This window comes from Microcaecilia unicolor, chromosome 7 (assembly GCF_901765095.1).
Source record: "Microcaecilia unicolor chromosome 7, aMicUni1.1, whole genome shotgun sequence".
NCBI classification, from domain to species: Eukaryota; Metazoa; Chordata; class Amphibia; order Gymnophiona; family Siphonopidae; genus Microcaecilia; species Microcaecilia unicolor.
This window is the reverse complement of record NC_044037.1, coordinates 106652194-106670137: the sequence shown is the minus strand read 5'-3', so window position 1 is coordinate 106670137 and position 17944 is coordinate 106652194. Positions and strand designations below refer to the sequence as shown.

Genomic DNA, 17944 nt, shown 5'->3' with positions numbered 1-17944 from the left:
CAGTTTGCAGTTAGATTATAATCAGACAGGCTTATATATACATATTACTATACATTTGTATTATCAGCTCCTTCCATGTGCTTAGATGGTAATGGATGCTCACACCACCATAGATCCTCTCAGGTTAGGAGAGATCATGAGCTCCATGTGCTGCATGTGCTGCATCTAACCCCCACAGGAAGTTACATAGCTGTGTGACCTCTCTAAGTAATTCACATCAGAGGTCACAGAGTAATCACAGAGAAATAATAGGTGACAGGCAATGCATGTAAAATACAATTACATTCCAACAACCCCCCCCCCCCAGCGGTGTGCACCCCGGGGGGGGGGGGGGGTTCTTCGCCGGGGGGGGGGTGTCGCGATGTTCCGGGGGGGGGGGCGGGGCACATCGGCGATCCGCCCCGGGTGTCAGCCCCCGTAGGAACGCCACTGAGTTGAGCAAATTGCCTAACATCCTACATCCATTCATGTTATGAACAAATTAGTGCTGCTCCAGTCACTAGTGAGACCTCATCAGATCAGAGCCACTGCAACTACCATAGCTCTCCTAAAGTCTTGTTCACTAGATACTGTTTGTAAAGTAGCGACCTGGTCTTCACTTCATACCTTTACCTTGTACTGCTGCTTGGAGCAATGCACAATAAGAAACAATGCATTTGGTCAAGTACTGGCCAATCTATCTGTCTGGGCTTAAAACTCCCACACATTTTTGATGTGAAGGATGCTACTGAACAAAGGATACCCTGACCCTTTAAGTCTCTCATGCGTGTTTCAATCTTGCTTGTTGACCTAAAAATCTAATCTGTGGCTTACATACCGCACGCATCCCAACTAGAGATCTGAGGTAGTTTACATCTAAAGAACTGCACGGAGGCAGGAGGAAGAGAGGAGAACAGAGTGATCCTACAGAGGAAGGGTGACAGAGAATTCCATTCACATGGTTATGTGTAATAACTCCTTGGGGAACAGTTATAATTTATCAAAAGTAGAGTCTTCAATTACCTTCGGAGCTTCATTTAGATTTGGTTCGAATGTTGGTTGGTAGGGAGTTCCATTCCATAATGGCACGAAGGGGGAACATGGAATTGATCTGGTACTTAAGTCTTACGTTGTTTACTGCAGGGAATTTCAGAAGTAAAGTGTTTTGCAGTCTGCTTGAGTTATAGTAACAGTGTAAGAAGAGTTGGGTTGGGAGCTCTGAGCTCCCACGTATAATTTGGAAAACTAGGCAGATGGCTTTCAAGGTGATACATGCTCAGACACATAGCCAGTGCAGATTTCTTATATGGCCAGAGTCACTTTCAAATTTCCTTAGTTGGAAGATTAGTCTCACTGCTGTGTTCTGTATGAGCAATCTGGTGTTTATGCCAGTGTACAAGGAGATGCAGTAGTCTAAGTTGGAAATGACTAGCATCTGTACCAGTAATGTGAACTGTAATTTGTGGAAAAACAATTTATCAGCCGCAGTTGGCACAATCAGAAGAGGAATATTTTTCAGATTTGACCTACTTGAGCCTTAAAGTGTAGGGAAGAGACTAGGATGATTCCTAGGACCCTCGATTCTTTGGCAACCTGTAGAGTTATTCCATTGGATAGGGTTAGATTGGTAGGAATGACATTAGTAGTATTGACGAACCATAGCAATTTAGTTTCAGCCTGATTTAGCTGGAGCACGTGATCTGTGGCCCACTTGTAAATCTTGCTCATGGCACAGTCAAAACTTTCTGATGTGCTTTGGAGAGATGGTTTCATGGGAATTAGCATTAAGATATTGTCAGCATACAGTTTGCGCTCTTCATCACCCAAGGTGATGCTGGAGAGGGTTATCATAGATTGAAAAGCATGGGAAATAGCAGGGAGCCCTATGGGACGCCACATGTGTGTACCGAACATTTTCACAACAAGCCCCCCTTCCAGACTGAGTAAGATCTATTTCTCAGGAAGTCGATGAATCACCTCAACACTGGGCCAGATAGACCCTGAGTCTGGTCAGTAGTATACTGTGGTCAAAAGAATCAAAAGCTGCAGATATATCATACTGTAGTAGGACAATCTGTTTGCCCCTTGCCAGGTGTTCTCTGACTGTACTGGTGAGCACCAGGAGGAGAGAACCAGTGCTGTGTTGAGGTCTGAACCTGAACTGTGTGGGATGGTAGCAGGAGAACTTAATAATGTGCTTAGATAACTGTTGGACTATGATAGTTTCTAGGAGTTTGGTCAGCTGAGTGTGAAGGATAGATCTAGGTTCGGGGCTTTTGGGATGGGGGTGAGGGCAATATGACCCATTTCTGCTGGGAGCTTTCCACATGCTAGTAGACCATTCATAAATTGGGCGAGCCATGAGAGTATTGGTCTGGGTGAGCAAGGCAAACAGAGTGGGTGGGCAGATGTCTAAGACACAGCTGCAGAATAATAGCCTTGGAAGTAGAGATTGCATATCATCTGCGGTAACGGATTCAAAGGAGTCCCACAGTCGGTCTATCAGAACATTTCAGTTGTGGCTGTTTCAATCACTGGAGAAGCTAAATCAGTGTTCTGTGTTTGCTTATTTATGAGGTCATCACGGATCTTCTGTACCTTGGTGTGGAAGTGGTCGGCTAGGTCCTGTGCATTGGACTGGGAGTGTGTTGCTTGATAGTCTGGTTTGGGAGGGGAGAGGAGAATGTTCACCAAGGAAGATAGTTTTTTTTACGATTGAGGTCTTTGGTGCCAATTAGGGTGGAATAGTGAGTTTTTCTGGCTTCTGAACAATAGAATTTGTAGGACCTTGAGGCTTCTTTCCATCTGGACTTTGAGAGTCCTGATTTCTCCTCCATGCTCTTTCTAGACATCTACAGGAGCTTTTTAAGTTTCTGAGATGATTGGTGTACCAGGGGTTGTTTTGGGGGGACCTGACCCTCAGGATTTTCTCAGGAACGATATTTCAGGACTCTTCAGTGATTAGGTCCCACTCTGCTTTCGTTGTTAGGGGATCATTTTGCTGTAAGTTGATCTTGTCGAAGACTAGCTTGTCAGAGACTAGCTTCCAGAACCTGTGCTGATTCTACCCCTTGTTTTTATGATAGGTCTGACCCTACCTTTGTTGTTTGAGGACATGCAAATGTGAAGGTTGAAGCGCACTAGTAAGTGGTCTGAGCAAGGTAGTGCAGTCCACTCAACATCAGAAAGAAGGGAAGACGGATATGAGGTGATCATATCCAGAGCGTGGCCTTTTTCTTGTGTGATGGTCGAACATCCAAGTGTTAGATCACAGGATGTTAGGAAGGATTTGAGATTAACTACTACTAGAGTGATCCTCTCGTTCGAGTGGAAGGTTCAGGTCACCTATGATTATCAATCTCAAGAACTGGGAGGCGCTCAAGCCTAGTAGTTTGTACAGTTTTTCTTGAATGTTGTGGTCTGTATATCAGCAAGATTCCCACCTCATTGTGAGGCATATTGGAGTCGTCCTTTAGTCTACATAGTATGAATTTAAGACCGGATGCAATGGCTAAGTCGATTAGGGTCAGATGAAGAAAGCTTTTGAAAATTATGGCCACCCCTCCCCCTTGTTTCACCAGCCTTGGAGAGTGAAGGATACTGAATCCAGGTGGGCATGAGTGAGAGAGTTCTGGGCTGCTCTGTTTGTGTAGCCTACTCTTGACCAGAAGGACGAGGCCGAAATCACCTGATGCAATCATGTCGTGGAGTAGGAGTAATTTGCTCCTGACTGATCTAGCATTGGTGAACGTTAATGGGACCGGTACAAGAGACGGCATGTTTTAGAAGGGTGGGTGGCAAGGAATTATGGTTAAATTGGATAAGTTTCTCCAGTTTACCTGAGGTCTTGTTTTCCTTGGTCTGTTGCTTGAGGACATTTCAGTATGGCTTTGAGATGGGATGACACATTCTGAGCTACCAGTACCCGACCCTCAGCAGTTTTTTTGCACATGGATTTGCGTTTTGATGTCCATAAGACAAGAATGGTTTGGGTATAGGGATTACCTTGGCCAGCCCCCAGGCCAACTAGCCCTGCCGGTAATATTATCAGGTAAGTTGGCCAGCTCATACTGGTGAATGCAAAGTGTGCAGCAGGCCAAAAGCAGACAGTGATAATCAGGGCTGATGTGTGCATGCAGGGCCGGGGTGGACAGGTTTTGGGCCTTTAGATCAGTGGTAGGCAAACAGGAGACTAAGATCTGCTTTACTCAAGGTGCCACAAATAGGCGCATGCTAAGGTGTGCACCTTCAGCATGTGCCTTACGCAGCACGCCGCAATAATGTTCCCATGGCGTCTGCGTCGGGACTGTGGGTGGAGCTGCTCCCACGTTCGCTGAGCCATAAAATGGTGAATGGAGCTGGCTCCCTCAGGTCTGGCAGCAATCCGGTGATGGTGGGAGAAAAATGGCGCACAGCGAGGTGCTCATGGGCACTGCCTCAGCATTCCAGTTGGCATTCACCTGCTCACCTGTAATAGATATTTTCTATAGACAGCATACAATCTCTCCTGTATCCCCAAGTGTTGCATTAATTATAACCTAGGGAACTAACTGAGCAGCCGAGACTTCTGCACATGGACCTAACGGAGCACCTGAGACTTCTGCACATGGAAAGGGCCACGAATGTTCAGAATTTTACACTAAGTTCTGAGCTCTGGTAGAGTTGTTCCTTGCTGGCGGCGTGCAATGATATAACCCATTTGTATGACTATCAATCCTGTAGTCTATAGAAAACCTATGTTGCAGGTGAACAACAATGCTTTCTATGTGACAGAAGCTGGAACTGTTTCTACCACTGAAATGCACTGAGGCATTTTTTTCTCTAGAACCTCTAGAGAAATCTAGCCTATTTTTAAATTTGATGTGTAATTGCATCAGTTTTTCCCCATGCCAAATTTGGTCTTGTTCTGTTAAATTTTTGAACAGGAACAGGAAAGGCTGATATTATCCACAAGGGGAATAGTAGTGCAAAGGATGTAGATTGTACACAACTGGTCTCAAGTTTTAGGAAAAGAAGAGAAACTGCGAAACAAGAGTATTGAAGTTGGTGCAGTTAAGTGAGATTATGACGATTGTCTTAACATATGTGGAGGAGCTCTGAGTAGCCCGTGGATGATATTACAATTGTGAGATAATACACTCTCATCAGCTGGAGTTTGTGAAGTGATGCTATGAGAATATATAGTTTGCAAGTTTTGGGCAATGGACAGTAAAAGAAAGAGGGGTCGTGAATAACAATCTTCTATATGGACAAAATACAATTCAGATTTTTTTTAAGAGAGCTGTTTAAGGTACATGCATTCATGTCATAGAGTTAGAGTATAAAAACTCCGGGGAAAGAGGGATTGTATTATTCTTTAAATTTTTGATTTTAGGTGTGAATGAGAGGAGTGTATGACTAAGATTGTGGGAAGAAATTTTACTTGTTTAAAGAAATGTTGAATAAAGTGAATTTTGAAAAGATAAAGTACTTAGTTACTATTTTATGATATATTGCATATAACTAGGAGAAAGGATTTACTCAGTTGATGATAATATAATATGCTTGAGGAACATATGCATAAATTGAGCAGGTTGCCTACCCTGGTACAAGATCTACATCAAAAGCTACATGAGATGAGACCCTGAAGGAAAGATATAGAGAAATAAGAACCCTCTACTATCTGAAAGATATTAATCACGGAGAAGAAACATACCTTTTTAAATGAAATAATGCTGTAGAACAGGGGTGGACAACCTGCCACTGAATTTTATGCGGCCCACAAGACCATATACACAGAAAATGTCAGTAACCACAGCTCTGGTGATTTTAAGTACTGTATTTTGCATATGTATTTTCAGAATAGCCACTCTAGCAGTTTGTTTCCATCGTTTTTAAATTTGAGAGCCACTAGGGATAGTACTGACATTCATGTGGCCCTCTGTGTATAAAAATTGCCCACTCCTGCTCTAGACCCTGAAGTTATGGTATGAGGCTCCAAGGACAGACACAAACACCTCAAAAATATTTCTTCTCAGAAAGGTAGTGGATGTATGAAATGGTTTACTAGTGGAGGTTATGTAAAAGAAATTGTAACACAATTTATGCAAGAACAGTTAAGCTCAGAGAAATTTTAGTTGCAAAGTGAGGGGAAAGCCAGATATCAACTGGCTCTACGGCATTACACCAAGAAGGAAAACTGGGCAGCCTAGGTGGCACTTATAGTCCTTATCTGCCAGCACAGATTCTGTTTCTCTTATATAGGCTGTTTGAATATTGCAGGATTCACCTTTTTTCTCTTCTCATTCTTCACTGCCTTAGGTGGGGTCACCCTGGGAACGAATACGAAAGGTGAATGTTTGAAACACTGGACCGAGTGTATGAGCTACCTGAACAAGAAGATGGAGCACTGGCATACCCTAACCAATGAGCTTCCAGGATCTACCTTTAGTGACTGAGACAAGTCTTCCAATTTGACAAGGCAGGGGGTGCACCTAGATGAGGAGGCAGCAACTACAATTTTGTTTCTTCTCTCTTCTGGGCTACATTCTCTGTTTCTAAATCTGACTCTAGTACTAGTCCTGACTCTAACAGATTCAAGGAACTTTGCTGGCATGACAGTTTGTATGTGTTGCCAAAGTAATGCATTATCCCTAACTTTTCCTCATACTTTCTAGCTTTATCCTTTTTTTTGTTTTGTTTTTTTTTCTTGCTAGCTAATGATTTGTGCTAAGACTTGAGGGCTGGTTATAAAGGCTCCATTTCTTAGATGGGGTTTTCAAGTTTACAAGGATTTGGGGATGTGTATTTTGTTACTTTTTCACTAAGGCTTCCACAAGGAATTGCTTATGAACACCCTACGAATACAGGGACACATCTCCAGATACACAAAGATATAAGGGATGTGCACAAGCCAAAAACTTTTGGTTCGTTTGGGCTTGTCTCCTGATTTTCAGTTTTGCTGGGTTCATTTACGTTCATTTTAATACAAATTTTAACATGCATTAATCAACCTAAAACATGCTAATTCATATGTTAGTACACACTAAATCAATTTAGCACATACTAAATTTTTAAGGCACATTTTTGAATGCATGCTAATGAATGTACATCCCTAACAGACAACATACACAGGTACAAGGTCACATCCAGAGACAGGCAGATTTATCACACATGTATGGAAACATCCTTACATTCAGATACAAATACAGGGACACACACACACACAATTCTTTGCACGTTTTTTACTCGAGCGTGTACCTTTTGATGTTTGTGATTTCTCAATTGTTATTGTCAGGGCTGGGCTGTATTTTTGTGATGGGGCATTTTGGAATGTGCGCATTCATGTGTATTTTTTTGCAAAGGGGGAGGGTTTGGAGGGATTATGCAGCATTTTCTAATTAATGTGCAAAAAAATATTCTTATTATGCAAAACAAACTTCTCTGTATGTTGAAAATTTTACTGTAAGTTGTCCAGAGACTTTTCAGAGGTAGTGTCTGTAGTGTTGCCTTGCCCCAGTGCATTCTGGGAACTGTAGTCCCATGTTGCTATCGGTGAGAGATGACAGTGTGTACTGTAACTCTTTTTGTAGGAAAGGAATCTTAGCCCTTACATTCTCCATATTTTACTGGAGTTTACTTGCAATTATTGTCTCTTGTACAGATTTTTCTTACAGGGCACTGACAAAATACCTCTTCCACAAGAAGTGAACTCACTTTAAACATGTCGGGCTTCCATCGCTCCCAAACTTCACTTGCACCTTTAAGAGAATTTAAAATATAACAAAAAGTGCCAGGAGACTGTCACAGCTTCTGCTTCTGGAGGAAAGGATGTCTCCCCTTTTCTTTGTTTCTGTTCTGTAGTTTCCTTGTCTTTCTATTTGTAAACAGAGGGAAAAGCAGGGGAGAGGTCTACAGTTAAACAGCAGAAGAATTTAACACATTTGAAATGTAGCTTTGCATTCGTGGAGAGTAATTTGTATTCTTTGATTTATATGTTGTTTTGTGTTCTTTTTGCATGTTTAAGTTCTGCTCTTACAGATAAATGCACTTGAAACAGAAAAGTAATTTTTTTCAACTTTTTTGAGTTGGAGGTGTCAAACAGTCTGGTTCTTTTACCTCTGCAAATTATTTTTCCAAGCTTTGTGTATATAAGGAGAAAAGCTTTTACTGCTGCTGGACTGAATAGAAATGGCAGGGTAGAATAGGCGAATCACATTTTATTTAGCATCCAAAGGGACCAGGGCACCTGCTGTACAACACACATCAAAGGAAAGTATCTACGTACTGTTCACTTAAAATGTGGGAATATATGCAACAAGTGAAATGGAAAAACACTCTCTAAAAGCATGTTAAAGCAGTTACAGGTAACAGTGGCATTACACTGGAAGCAGAAACCACAATCGAAACTGAGATTGTAATCTGTGGGAATATTCATAGAAACAGCTTCATTCTTCAAAAACATATCCCAGGTGTCACCAGTGTTCGCTAAAACTGCCTTAGAATAGCCACCCTGTATTTAGCACAAGGCCACCTTAAGTAGCAGCTCCAGCTCCTCTGACTGATATATAACTAGAAACTCAGCTAAAGAAATCTTCATTGCTCTGCTTGCATTCTCTTCTCCCTCAAAGATGATCCATTCTGAGATTATATATTTATTCTGGAATGTCAATAACTAGATCGTCATCATCTCCATCTAGTCCATCCTCTCCACTGCCTTCCCCAGTATCGCTGAACATCTGCTGAGGCACTGCATTCAGGATGATGGGGGGGCGAAGCTTTGTTGAGGGGAGGGGTGTCAGTGAGCCAGCCCGAGGGCTTGTAAAGGACAACGTGGCTGCACGTGAAGTGGCAGTGGCTGACAGTGGAATCTAGGAAAAGAGAGAGAAAGAGATGTATTACAAAGCTCCCTCAAGGGACAGAAGTCCTAATGTACAAATGAGGAGTGGGCAAACTACAGTCTGTGAGCAAGAACCAGCCCCTGGCTTAAAAAATTGGTGTCAATAATATCAATTTAAAAAAGTGTAAATAGCCTGTGAAGCACTTCCAGAGCCCATCATCACCTATGCGCAGCCTGCCGCTGATGCAGGGAGCAAGTATGAGGGCTGTATTGAGAACTATGACTAATAATAACTATCCCCTCCCCCTTAGACCACGGACTGCACTGGCCCCTCAACTCAAGTCACAACTCCCAATATGGCCCTTGGAACAAAACATTTGCCCACTCCAAGTAGAAATGATTACTCTTTCAGTACTGCCTAGGTGTGTGATTAGAGCGTGTTTCCCAAGTCCAGTCCTAGAGTACCCCTTGCCAGTCAGGTTTTCAGGATATCCACAATGAATATGCATGAACTTGATTTGAATACATTGCCTCCATTGTATGAAAATCTCTTTCATGCATATTCATTGTGGATATCCTGAAAACCTGACCGGCAAGGGGTACTCCAGGACCAGACTTGGGAGACATTGCTCTAGAACTTCCAGCTCACATCCGTTCAGTTTGTTTTAAAAAATCCCTTATTAACACTGCTACTGCTAAGTGACAGCATATACAAAACTCAGACTGTGTTCTGAATATAACAGATATTCTCAGATAACAGTTGGGACAAGCCAATATGTGTAAACATGGCCAAGTATCTGGAGACATCAGTGCAAGACAGAAAACATCCTAAGCTTTGCAAGCCATTGTTGGACTACAAGAATACTGTGTAGCCAAAACAGATGTCTGAAGAGATCAGAGCAAGAGAGAATAGGATTTATATTCTGTACTCCAAAACTGTGTGCAGTCTCAGGGAAGTAACATATTCCCAGTTATTCATTCCACTATTTTTCTGTAATTGACTTCCAAAGCTATTTACAAGTCATAAGTATATTTCTAACTATCCTGCCCTTTGGGCTATATAATCCCAACAGCTCTCTGATCTTTCCTCCTATGATAAACCCTTTAGTCTCCGTCGTAAGTCTCTGCTTCTTCTATGTGCTGTCCCAATCTCAAATTCACTTCTTGATTTGATGATCTAATTTGTCCCCCACTGCAGTCTTGTTGGGGCCTTCTTGAGAATGCTTTTGTCATCCCTTTTTATACAGGCTGGATATAATCAGTGAATACACATCTGGTAAATGGGCTCCTTTTGATAATGAGATATCTGCAGCCAATAATTGGGAGCAGTCTTTCCCCTACACCCCATCCTTCCCCTCACCCTCATCCCAGCCCAGTACCTTGGATCTCTTAGGCTTGGGTGTCCTGGCCTTTCTCTCTCTCTTCGACCTATCAGTCTTGGTGCTGCCAGGGATCGGAGCCAGGTACTCAGAGGGGAACTGGGCATATGGTGGTGATGTCATCTGGGAGGGATGGGTGAGAAAAACAAAGATGGAGTGGGAGGGGGGAGGAAGACGGTGAAAACAATAAAAAGCTTGTGGATATGAATGTCTATCTTTCAGGGGTTCCCCAGCCACCATTTCCTTTTAACTTGCCTTAGATTGCTTTAAACAGCTTTAGGTTAAGGGGGCCATTTTGGGCAAAAGTTAACACCATGCAGACTGAGAAGTAATTGGATTGTGGAGCTGATGTCACAGATAACATTTCTAATACAAACATCCAATGGAATCCTGATTTGCACATGTCTAATATGTCTTTTGTGACATCAGTGCCTGATAGCCCAATCAAATGCCGGAATAGGCATGATGGTATCTTGCATCTTTGTAACTCATATGGTTGCTCCTGTGAAAAGTAGCTTAAGTATTTTTAAATTTTATATTTTTAAATTTTACAAAAAGTACACAAGCAACATTAGCTTAAATAAATTTTAAAGAAATCAATTTAAAAATAATAACACCCTGAATTGAGGGTAGATCTTTATTTCAAAGTACCCTGCTGCCTCTGGTCACGGTGCCCAATTTTTTTTTCAAGGAGGTAGATACTATTATATTTGATGACAGCCATTATCATATTTTCTCCTCTTTGTGCCAAACAAATCCCAGAATCTTCTTTGAAGGCCTTCACAGGGCAAAGCCTGGATTGACTCAGTTTGTCCTAGATGAGTAGGAAGGACTTGTTAAACACTCTTAGGGAGATGGATGCAATGTCAGAATCCAAATAAAACTGTATATAAGAAATGAATATGAAATAACGTGGAAAGGAAGGGAATAAAAATAAGGCATGAAGCAAAAACAGGGGCAGCTGCTTCTCCTTGGTGGTAGGCTCATGCTTTGCTATTCTGGCAAAATATATCAAAACTCACCAAGCTCCTCATGTCTGATCTTGGTATAGTGGAATTTCCGCTTATTTTTGTTAATTATCTGTTGAATAAGCTCTCTCCACTAGTCTAGATCCAAGGGTGCACTCTTACCGTAACAGGATAAGAAAAAATGCTGGAACCTGATGATACCACACAAATAATGATATTATCCTTCACTACTTGACCTGCTATCCCAATGAAGAACTTTCAGTGCTTCAATAACTGAAACAAGACCAAACATAAGACAGTCCAGCAGATAATTTCATCCAAATATCAAAACCTTGAAAAAGGCCACATGTTGCTATGACTCTGAAAGGACTTGCCCAGACTGGTAGGTAGAACTAATATTACAGGATTTAACTAAGGTAAACCAAATTCCCATTTTGTAACATTCTTCACAGCAGGATAGAAAGCTTGGCCATGTAATGATCTACTACAGACAGCAGATCAGTAAAATCTCATCTTACAAATTTCCAGCAATAAAAGTGACCTGGTGTTCTTTCTCTGGGGCATCCATGTTCTGCAACAAGTCAAGAGATGCTACATAGTAACGTATCATAGTAAATGATGATGAAGACCTGTACGGTCCATCTAATCTTTCCAACAATTTGGCTGCAGTATAGTTTATCATGTAATGTTATGTAAAGTTAAGATACAGAACACTGCCATTATATCTATCCCTATACTATACCTAATTACAGGGTGGGCTAGCCTCAGAGTCACACAATAACAATGCCCGAAAGTTGCTTTCAGATTCTTTTCCTGCATAAGTTATAAGTAACTATGCACCATAGAAGTATCCGTCCGATGCTATCTTTTCACTTAACTGAGAATGCCATTAAAGCACTTGTCCCACAACTGAGCCCCTAATCCAAGTCTTCAACTGTCCACATCCCCTGTTCCATCCAAGTCTACGGATTATCATATTCTTTTTTCCTCCATGCTTCGCCTTCAGTCCTTATCCTTACAAGATGTGAGCTGACAATTCCACTGGCAAATTTGTACAACTTTGTTGAGCATGGATTAGCCTCTAGATAAATGGCAATTTGCACTATTTGTGGCCAAAGTTGTACCAGCTGCTAAATGCAGCTTATACCCCTTTATTTCCTGTTTTAAATTTGTTATGATTCAATACTCTTTGTATATGGGCATCCTCTGTGTTTATCCCAAGCATTTTTGAATTTGGTCACTGATTATCACCCCTCAAGAGGATATTCCAGGTATCCACCACCCTCTCCATGAGAAAGTATATCCTGATGCTACCCTATCAGTCTACCACCTTGCAGCATCAATTCAGACCCTTTAGTTATATTGTTTCCCCGTCTCTGAAAAAGATCTGTTTGTATATTAATACTTTACAGATATTGATTATGTTTATATCATATCTCCCCTGACTCTCCTTTCCTCTAGGATATACATACTCAGGTATTCAAGTCTCTTCTCACATGTCTTGTAGCACAAACTCCATACCATTTTTGTTGCTTTCCTCGGAACCATTTCAAGTTTTTAAATTTTCTTAGTTAGATAAGGCCTCCAAATCTAAACACAATAATTCAAGTGGGGCCTCATCAATGACCTGTACAGGGGTATTAACACCTCTTTTCTTCTGCTAGTTATATTTCTCTCTATGCAGCCTAGTATCTTTCTGGCTTTGATCACCCCTCCACCTTGAGATCTTCAGATATTATCACCCCAAGGTCCCTCTCCTGAGCCATGTTGATCAGCCTCTCACCCCCATCACATACAGCTCCTTTGGTTCTCTCAATGCAAATCTTTAAAACAAAAAACCCAAATCAAAAGAAAATCATTAAAAAAAAAAAACTTTCCAGCTTCTCTCCCTTCTGGTCTTACTGGACTGGCACAAGTTCTAGAGGTATGGGCCAGCTGAGCCTCCACTTGTCAGAGCTTCCATCTGGAATACAGCAGAGTGTATCTAAGAACAACTCTATGTACAAGTAAGCATCTATCATTTGCTGTGGGGAACCCATCCTGGTTATCAATTAGTGTTTCCTAGACTGCAGTACTGCTGATCTGAAAGATTCTTTTTAGAAGAGATAAACTAGAGGCATTTTTCATCTACAACCATTTTTCACTCGAGAATACTCTATATAAGTAGTACCTTGGTTGTTTTGTGGTAAGATAGGAACTCAATCCAGAGGGAGACATTTTCTGGTCAGTGGAATTTTTATAGGCTCTTTAGTGACTGGATGAGCTTGCTGGATTTGTTTGAGGTCACAGCAAAACAGCACAAGGATGCCTATACTCTCCCTTTACCCCTTCTGCTTCAGAATATTCCTAATGTAGCTTTGCCATTCTTATGTGGGCAGCTGTAGCTTATTGCTTTCTTCTTCAGAATCTGCTCTATGAACCATCCTTCCGAAAGGCACCAGGAATAAAACTTATGCAGGTTTGACAGCTCATGGAACATTTTTAGTTTTAACGGACAGTCAACTGGATTTTTACTGACAACTTATATATTTTTTTCAGACAAGTTTATATAATATGACAGTTTGGAACATATAAAAAAAATTACAAGTTGATTTGGCTCCACTCTCTGGTCAGTCTCTCTATTACAAGCCCATATTCTCACTGTAGATCTACTTTCTGTTTATTGTGGTTGCTACAAATCAATATTTATTTGGATTTGACTCACACTGTTTTCAGTTGTAGCTCAATGTAAGTTATATTCAGATACAGTAGGTATTTCCGTATCAATCATATTCTATAACAGAATCTTGGCGCTAAGCATTGGGCTTCCTATCTCTTGACATTAATTACCATCAAAGTGTCTAATCTTGCTGCACCATATGCCTGGAATAGACTTCCTGAGCCAGTACGTCAAGCTCCATCTCTGGCTGTCTTCAAATCTAAGCTAAAAGCCCACCTTTTTGATGCTGCTTTTAACTCCTAACCCTTATTCACTTGTTCAGAACCCTTATTTTATCATCCTCACTTTAATATTCCCTGATCTCTTGTTTGTCCTGTCTGTCCTAATTAGATTGTAAGCTCTGTCGAGCAGGGACTGTCTCTTCATGTTCAAGTGTACAGCGCTGCGTACGTCTAGTAGCGCTATAGAAATGATAAGTAGTAGTAGTAATCTACTTCAGTGCAGACCACAACCAGGCAGAAAGCAAAGTTGTGTTTGCATGTCTCCTAAAGCCCAGAAAATTGACTGAATCACTTTGGCAACCACTATGAACCTGAAAAAAGGATGGTACAGAATTCAGAAGAAAAAGTCGCCTCTGCATATTCAAGTAGAGAATAATCAATGGAATCATCCTTAATCTCTAAGCACAGTGGCTTCAAAAGTCCAGCCAGCCAAGATGTATGACAGATAATGCTCAAACTGGTGTGTGAATCCTCAGAGGTTTCCAAAATGCTTGATAAAGTAAAGCATCATCAGCGCTGAAACTCCTTAGCAAGAATTTTCTGCACAAGTTACTTCCCCTAAGTGTGAGTGGCCAGTTTCTACTTCTGCACAACCCTTCTAGTGAAAGTCCAGTGCAGACTATTTAGAGATCACTGACACAATGCAGAATTTCTTCAGCGCAAACAACACGTTCCCAGCACAGACTTCACCTATTCCACTGCATACATCTGGGTAACAGCCTTTCTCATCAACTCCAGTGCTAGCAACAGCACTGGGCAAATCCTTGCTATCTCACTACTGCTGCCAGAACACCAAATTTATTCCTGTGAAAGTATGTTTGTTAAAGGGAACTATAAAGACTTGCCAAATGTACAGTACCAACAACCAGAGCAGAGAGAGATACATTCCCCCCATCCAACATCCCCTTCCTCTCTCACCTAAAAGACAACCAGGTCCCTCTCTCCCCACCCAAGTCCAGCAAAACCACAGAGATGATATTAGTATACTATCGGTTGCTACCATCATCTTTACTCAACTGTGTATTGCACCAATTGCAAACAGGGTACAAAAAATCCTTAATAAGCATGAAAAGTACGGCCCTGATATGCAGCAATATATTCCATCTGGAACATGTCCAACACCTTGTTTATATCAAACTTTGTGGGAATCAGACTTTGTCTCCAACAATGAGCTATACAGCTCTTAGGGGCGAGAGAAAACAACAGAAGAAACCTGATTAAATTAAGCTGACATCTGTCAGGAGTAACCTCAATATATCTCCCCATTATTTCTGAAATTAACTCCCCCAGTTCTTGCCACAATTTAAGGATATGGTTACAGCCCCACCATACATGAAAAAAGGGACCCTCCTTTCCATAGCCTTTCCAACATTTAACATCCCTCTTCTGGTACCAACAGAGAAGTTATTGTAATGTACATTCTATATAAAATTTTAGAACACATCTCTAACAGTTAAGCAGAGAGGTGAGCAACCTTGGTTCTTTGAAATATGATACCCCATTCCTTGGGTGCTATATTTCTCCCCAAGTCGTTTTCCCAAAACCTCCTAAAACTTGCCCTTAGCTGTAGAGGTAGCAATAAGTATACTATAGATAAGATACTTGTACCTCCACTACATCTACTATAATAAAACTCACCCTCAACGTTCTGAAGTCACTCAGTCACTCCCTGAAGGGTTCATGGATTCATGGTGGTGAAGCCACAACACTGACCATGTCTCTCTGCCCCGCCCTCGCATGACGGACCAATCAGAAAAAACACCCTCAACATTCTGAAACACAAAGGACCATCACAACACCGTTCCCAGGCAACACTAGGCAACGTAAGACGGACCAATCAGAGGAAACTACGTGACAATAAGGGAGGAGCATTCCCCAGCAGAATGGCTCAATCTGTGCAGCACGGAGAGCACAGAACCACCGCTGGAAAGAGAGAAGAATATTCCTGCTGTGGGTATGTGCAAAAATAGACCGGGGGGGGGGGGGGGGGGGGGGGAGAAATTTTTAAATGCCTAATGCCAGTACTGAAGAGTGCCAGAGGGCCTATAGCACAGACTATATTTGGGATCGCTTGACATGGAGTCAGAGGAGCCGGAAAACAACGTGCCCGTCACCATCTGGGACGTGGGCAAACAGGACAAGCTGCGGCCCAGCTGGAAGGATTACCCGCGACCCAGGCAGCAGCAAACAGCGACCAAGGACAGCACAGCACATTCCCCAACCCCCAAGCAAAAAACAAAACAAAAAAAAAGACACACATCAACAACCTGCACACACACCGCACCCTCACACACTCACACACACACAAAATAACTCTGTGACACATACACACACACACACACACACACACACACACACACACACACACACAAAAAGCCACATGCTAGCGCCCGTTTCATTGGTTTTAGAAACGGGCCTTTTTTACTAGTTTACTATAAAACTCAAAAGGGGACTTTTTTGCATGTAAAGTCCCTCACCCCAACTTTAATAAAAATGTAAAAAGTCACTATCCCACAACCCATGCTGCTTTTTCAAGTACTCAAACGGAACCAGTGTACCATCAGAGCTTATCAGATGGCCAATTAAACTGAGTTCTTTATTTTCCCAGGTCTTAAAAGTGGGACAGGTATAACCCATTTCAAACTGCTTGTTATATAAAGTGTATAGGAAGCGGAGGAGTGGCCGAGATGGCAGCGTGAACACTGTCTGCATAGCTTGTCTATCTTACCTGCTGCCCTGGACTTGCTTGTTTGCTTTTTTCTTCAATGCCACATACCAAAAGGGAGTAGTTAAAGCTGCTCCAAGACTTCTTCCCCTGTGCAGGAGATGATGACTCGCTATGCAGCCAGGATCCCACTTCAATGAGCTGGAGAGGCGAACTGTGCTTTGGTCTCGGGGGAAGGAGCCTCTGAGGCTTCTGGGCTTGATGTCACACTCTTGCCTCCGGAAAGCAGCCCTCTACCATGCCCGAACTCTGTAACAGCAAAAGGATTTCCTACAGTGGAAATCTCCGAGTTGAAGGCCTCGAATGGAGCTGCAGACACAGAGTATTGTCGGTGTGAAACACAGTGGTGGAGCAAAAGTTGGTTCTCAGTTTGATGAAGAACCCATGGCGATTACATTTTAGAGCATTTGGTTAGCTCTCAAGAAATTGGATGCAACAGTTTTTTTAAGTCCATGGAAGAAGTCATAGCACTCACAAGTAAAGTGGATTCTCTATTAAAGAATTTGGATCGGTTGAAAATAGAGTGTACAATTTAAGTTGAGAAAACTTGGAAGAACTTAAATTGCAACAGGAATCAGTAACCGCCATTATGAAAGATAAAATAATATTGCACAGAATGATTGAATAAATAGAGAACTATAACAGATGGTTTAACCTTCACCTTATGAACTTTTTCTCCTGGTGATGCTTTTAGGAAATACTTGATTGAAGTATTGAAAATATTCTCGTGAAAGTATACCTCCCAGACTCCCAGGGACTGTATCTCAGGCAGCACAAAAGTTGAAGCCTTAAATATTTCTACAATTTTGGAAACATCATTATCTGAAGAATCTGAGAGGGCAACTTTACTAGTTTCCTTTGTGTCTGAACAAGATCTGAATGCTGTTATGAGAATGTATTTCCAGAATTCTTGGTCATTATTTGCGGTAAAAAGATTTGGATGTATCTGGATGTGACTAAACAAACACAGGCATGGAGAGAAGATTTTTTTTAGTCCTGAAACAGGAAGTCTTTTCTGTTGGCTTACCCTTAAAAATGCATGGTTAAATATTTGGGAACAAAGCGAAGATACTTACCTGTAGCAGGTATTCTCCGAGGATAGCAGGCTGATCATTCTCACAATCCTGCCCACGTT

At 41.8% G+C, this 17944-nt stretch overlaps 2 protein-coding genes across 3 annotated transcripts in view; one reads left to right on the top strand and one right to left on the bottom strand.

The window, feature by feature from the left end:
- DOC2A (double C2 domain alpha) overlaps positions 1-8084 on the top strand; it is a 142835-nt gene extending 134751 nt beyond the window's left edge. Inside the window, exon 11 of the mRNA XM_030208721.1 lies at positions 6280-8084. Coding sequence (XP_030064581.1) covers positions 6280-6416 — 137 coding nt within the window. The 3' untranslated portion in view covers positions 6417-8084. The remainder of the gene's footprint in view (positions 1-6279) is intronic.
- A 78-nt stretch (positions 8085-8162) lies between these two features.
- INO80E (INO80 complex subunit E) overlaps positions 8163-17944 on the bottom strand; it is a 94277-nt gene continuing 84495 nt past the window's right edge. For both annotated transcript variants that reach the window (XM_030208723.1, XM_030208722.1), the window contains 2 exons: positions 10177-10299; positions 8163-8828 (listed from right to left, as the gene is read on the bottom strand). In XM_030208723.1, coding sequence (XP_030064583.1) covers positions 8613-8828; positions 10177-10299 — 339 coding nt within the window. In that variant the 3' untranslated portion in view covers positions 8163-8612. The remainder of the gene's footprint in view (positions 8829-10176; positions 10300-17944) is intronic.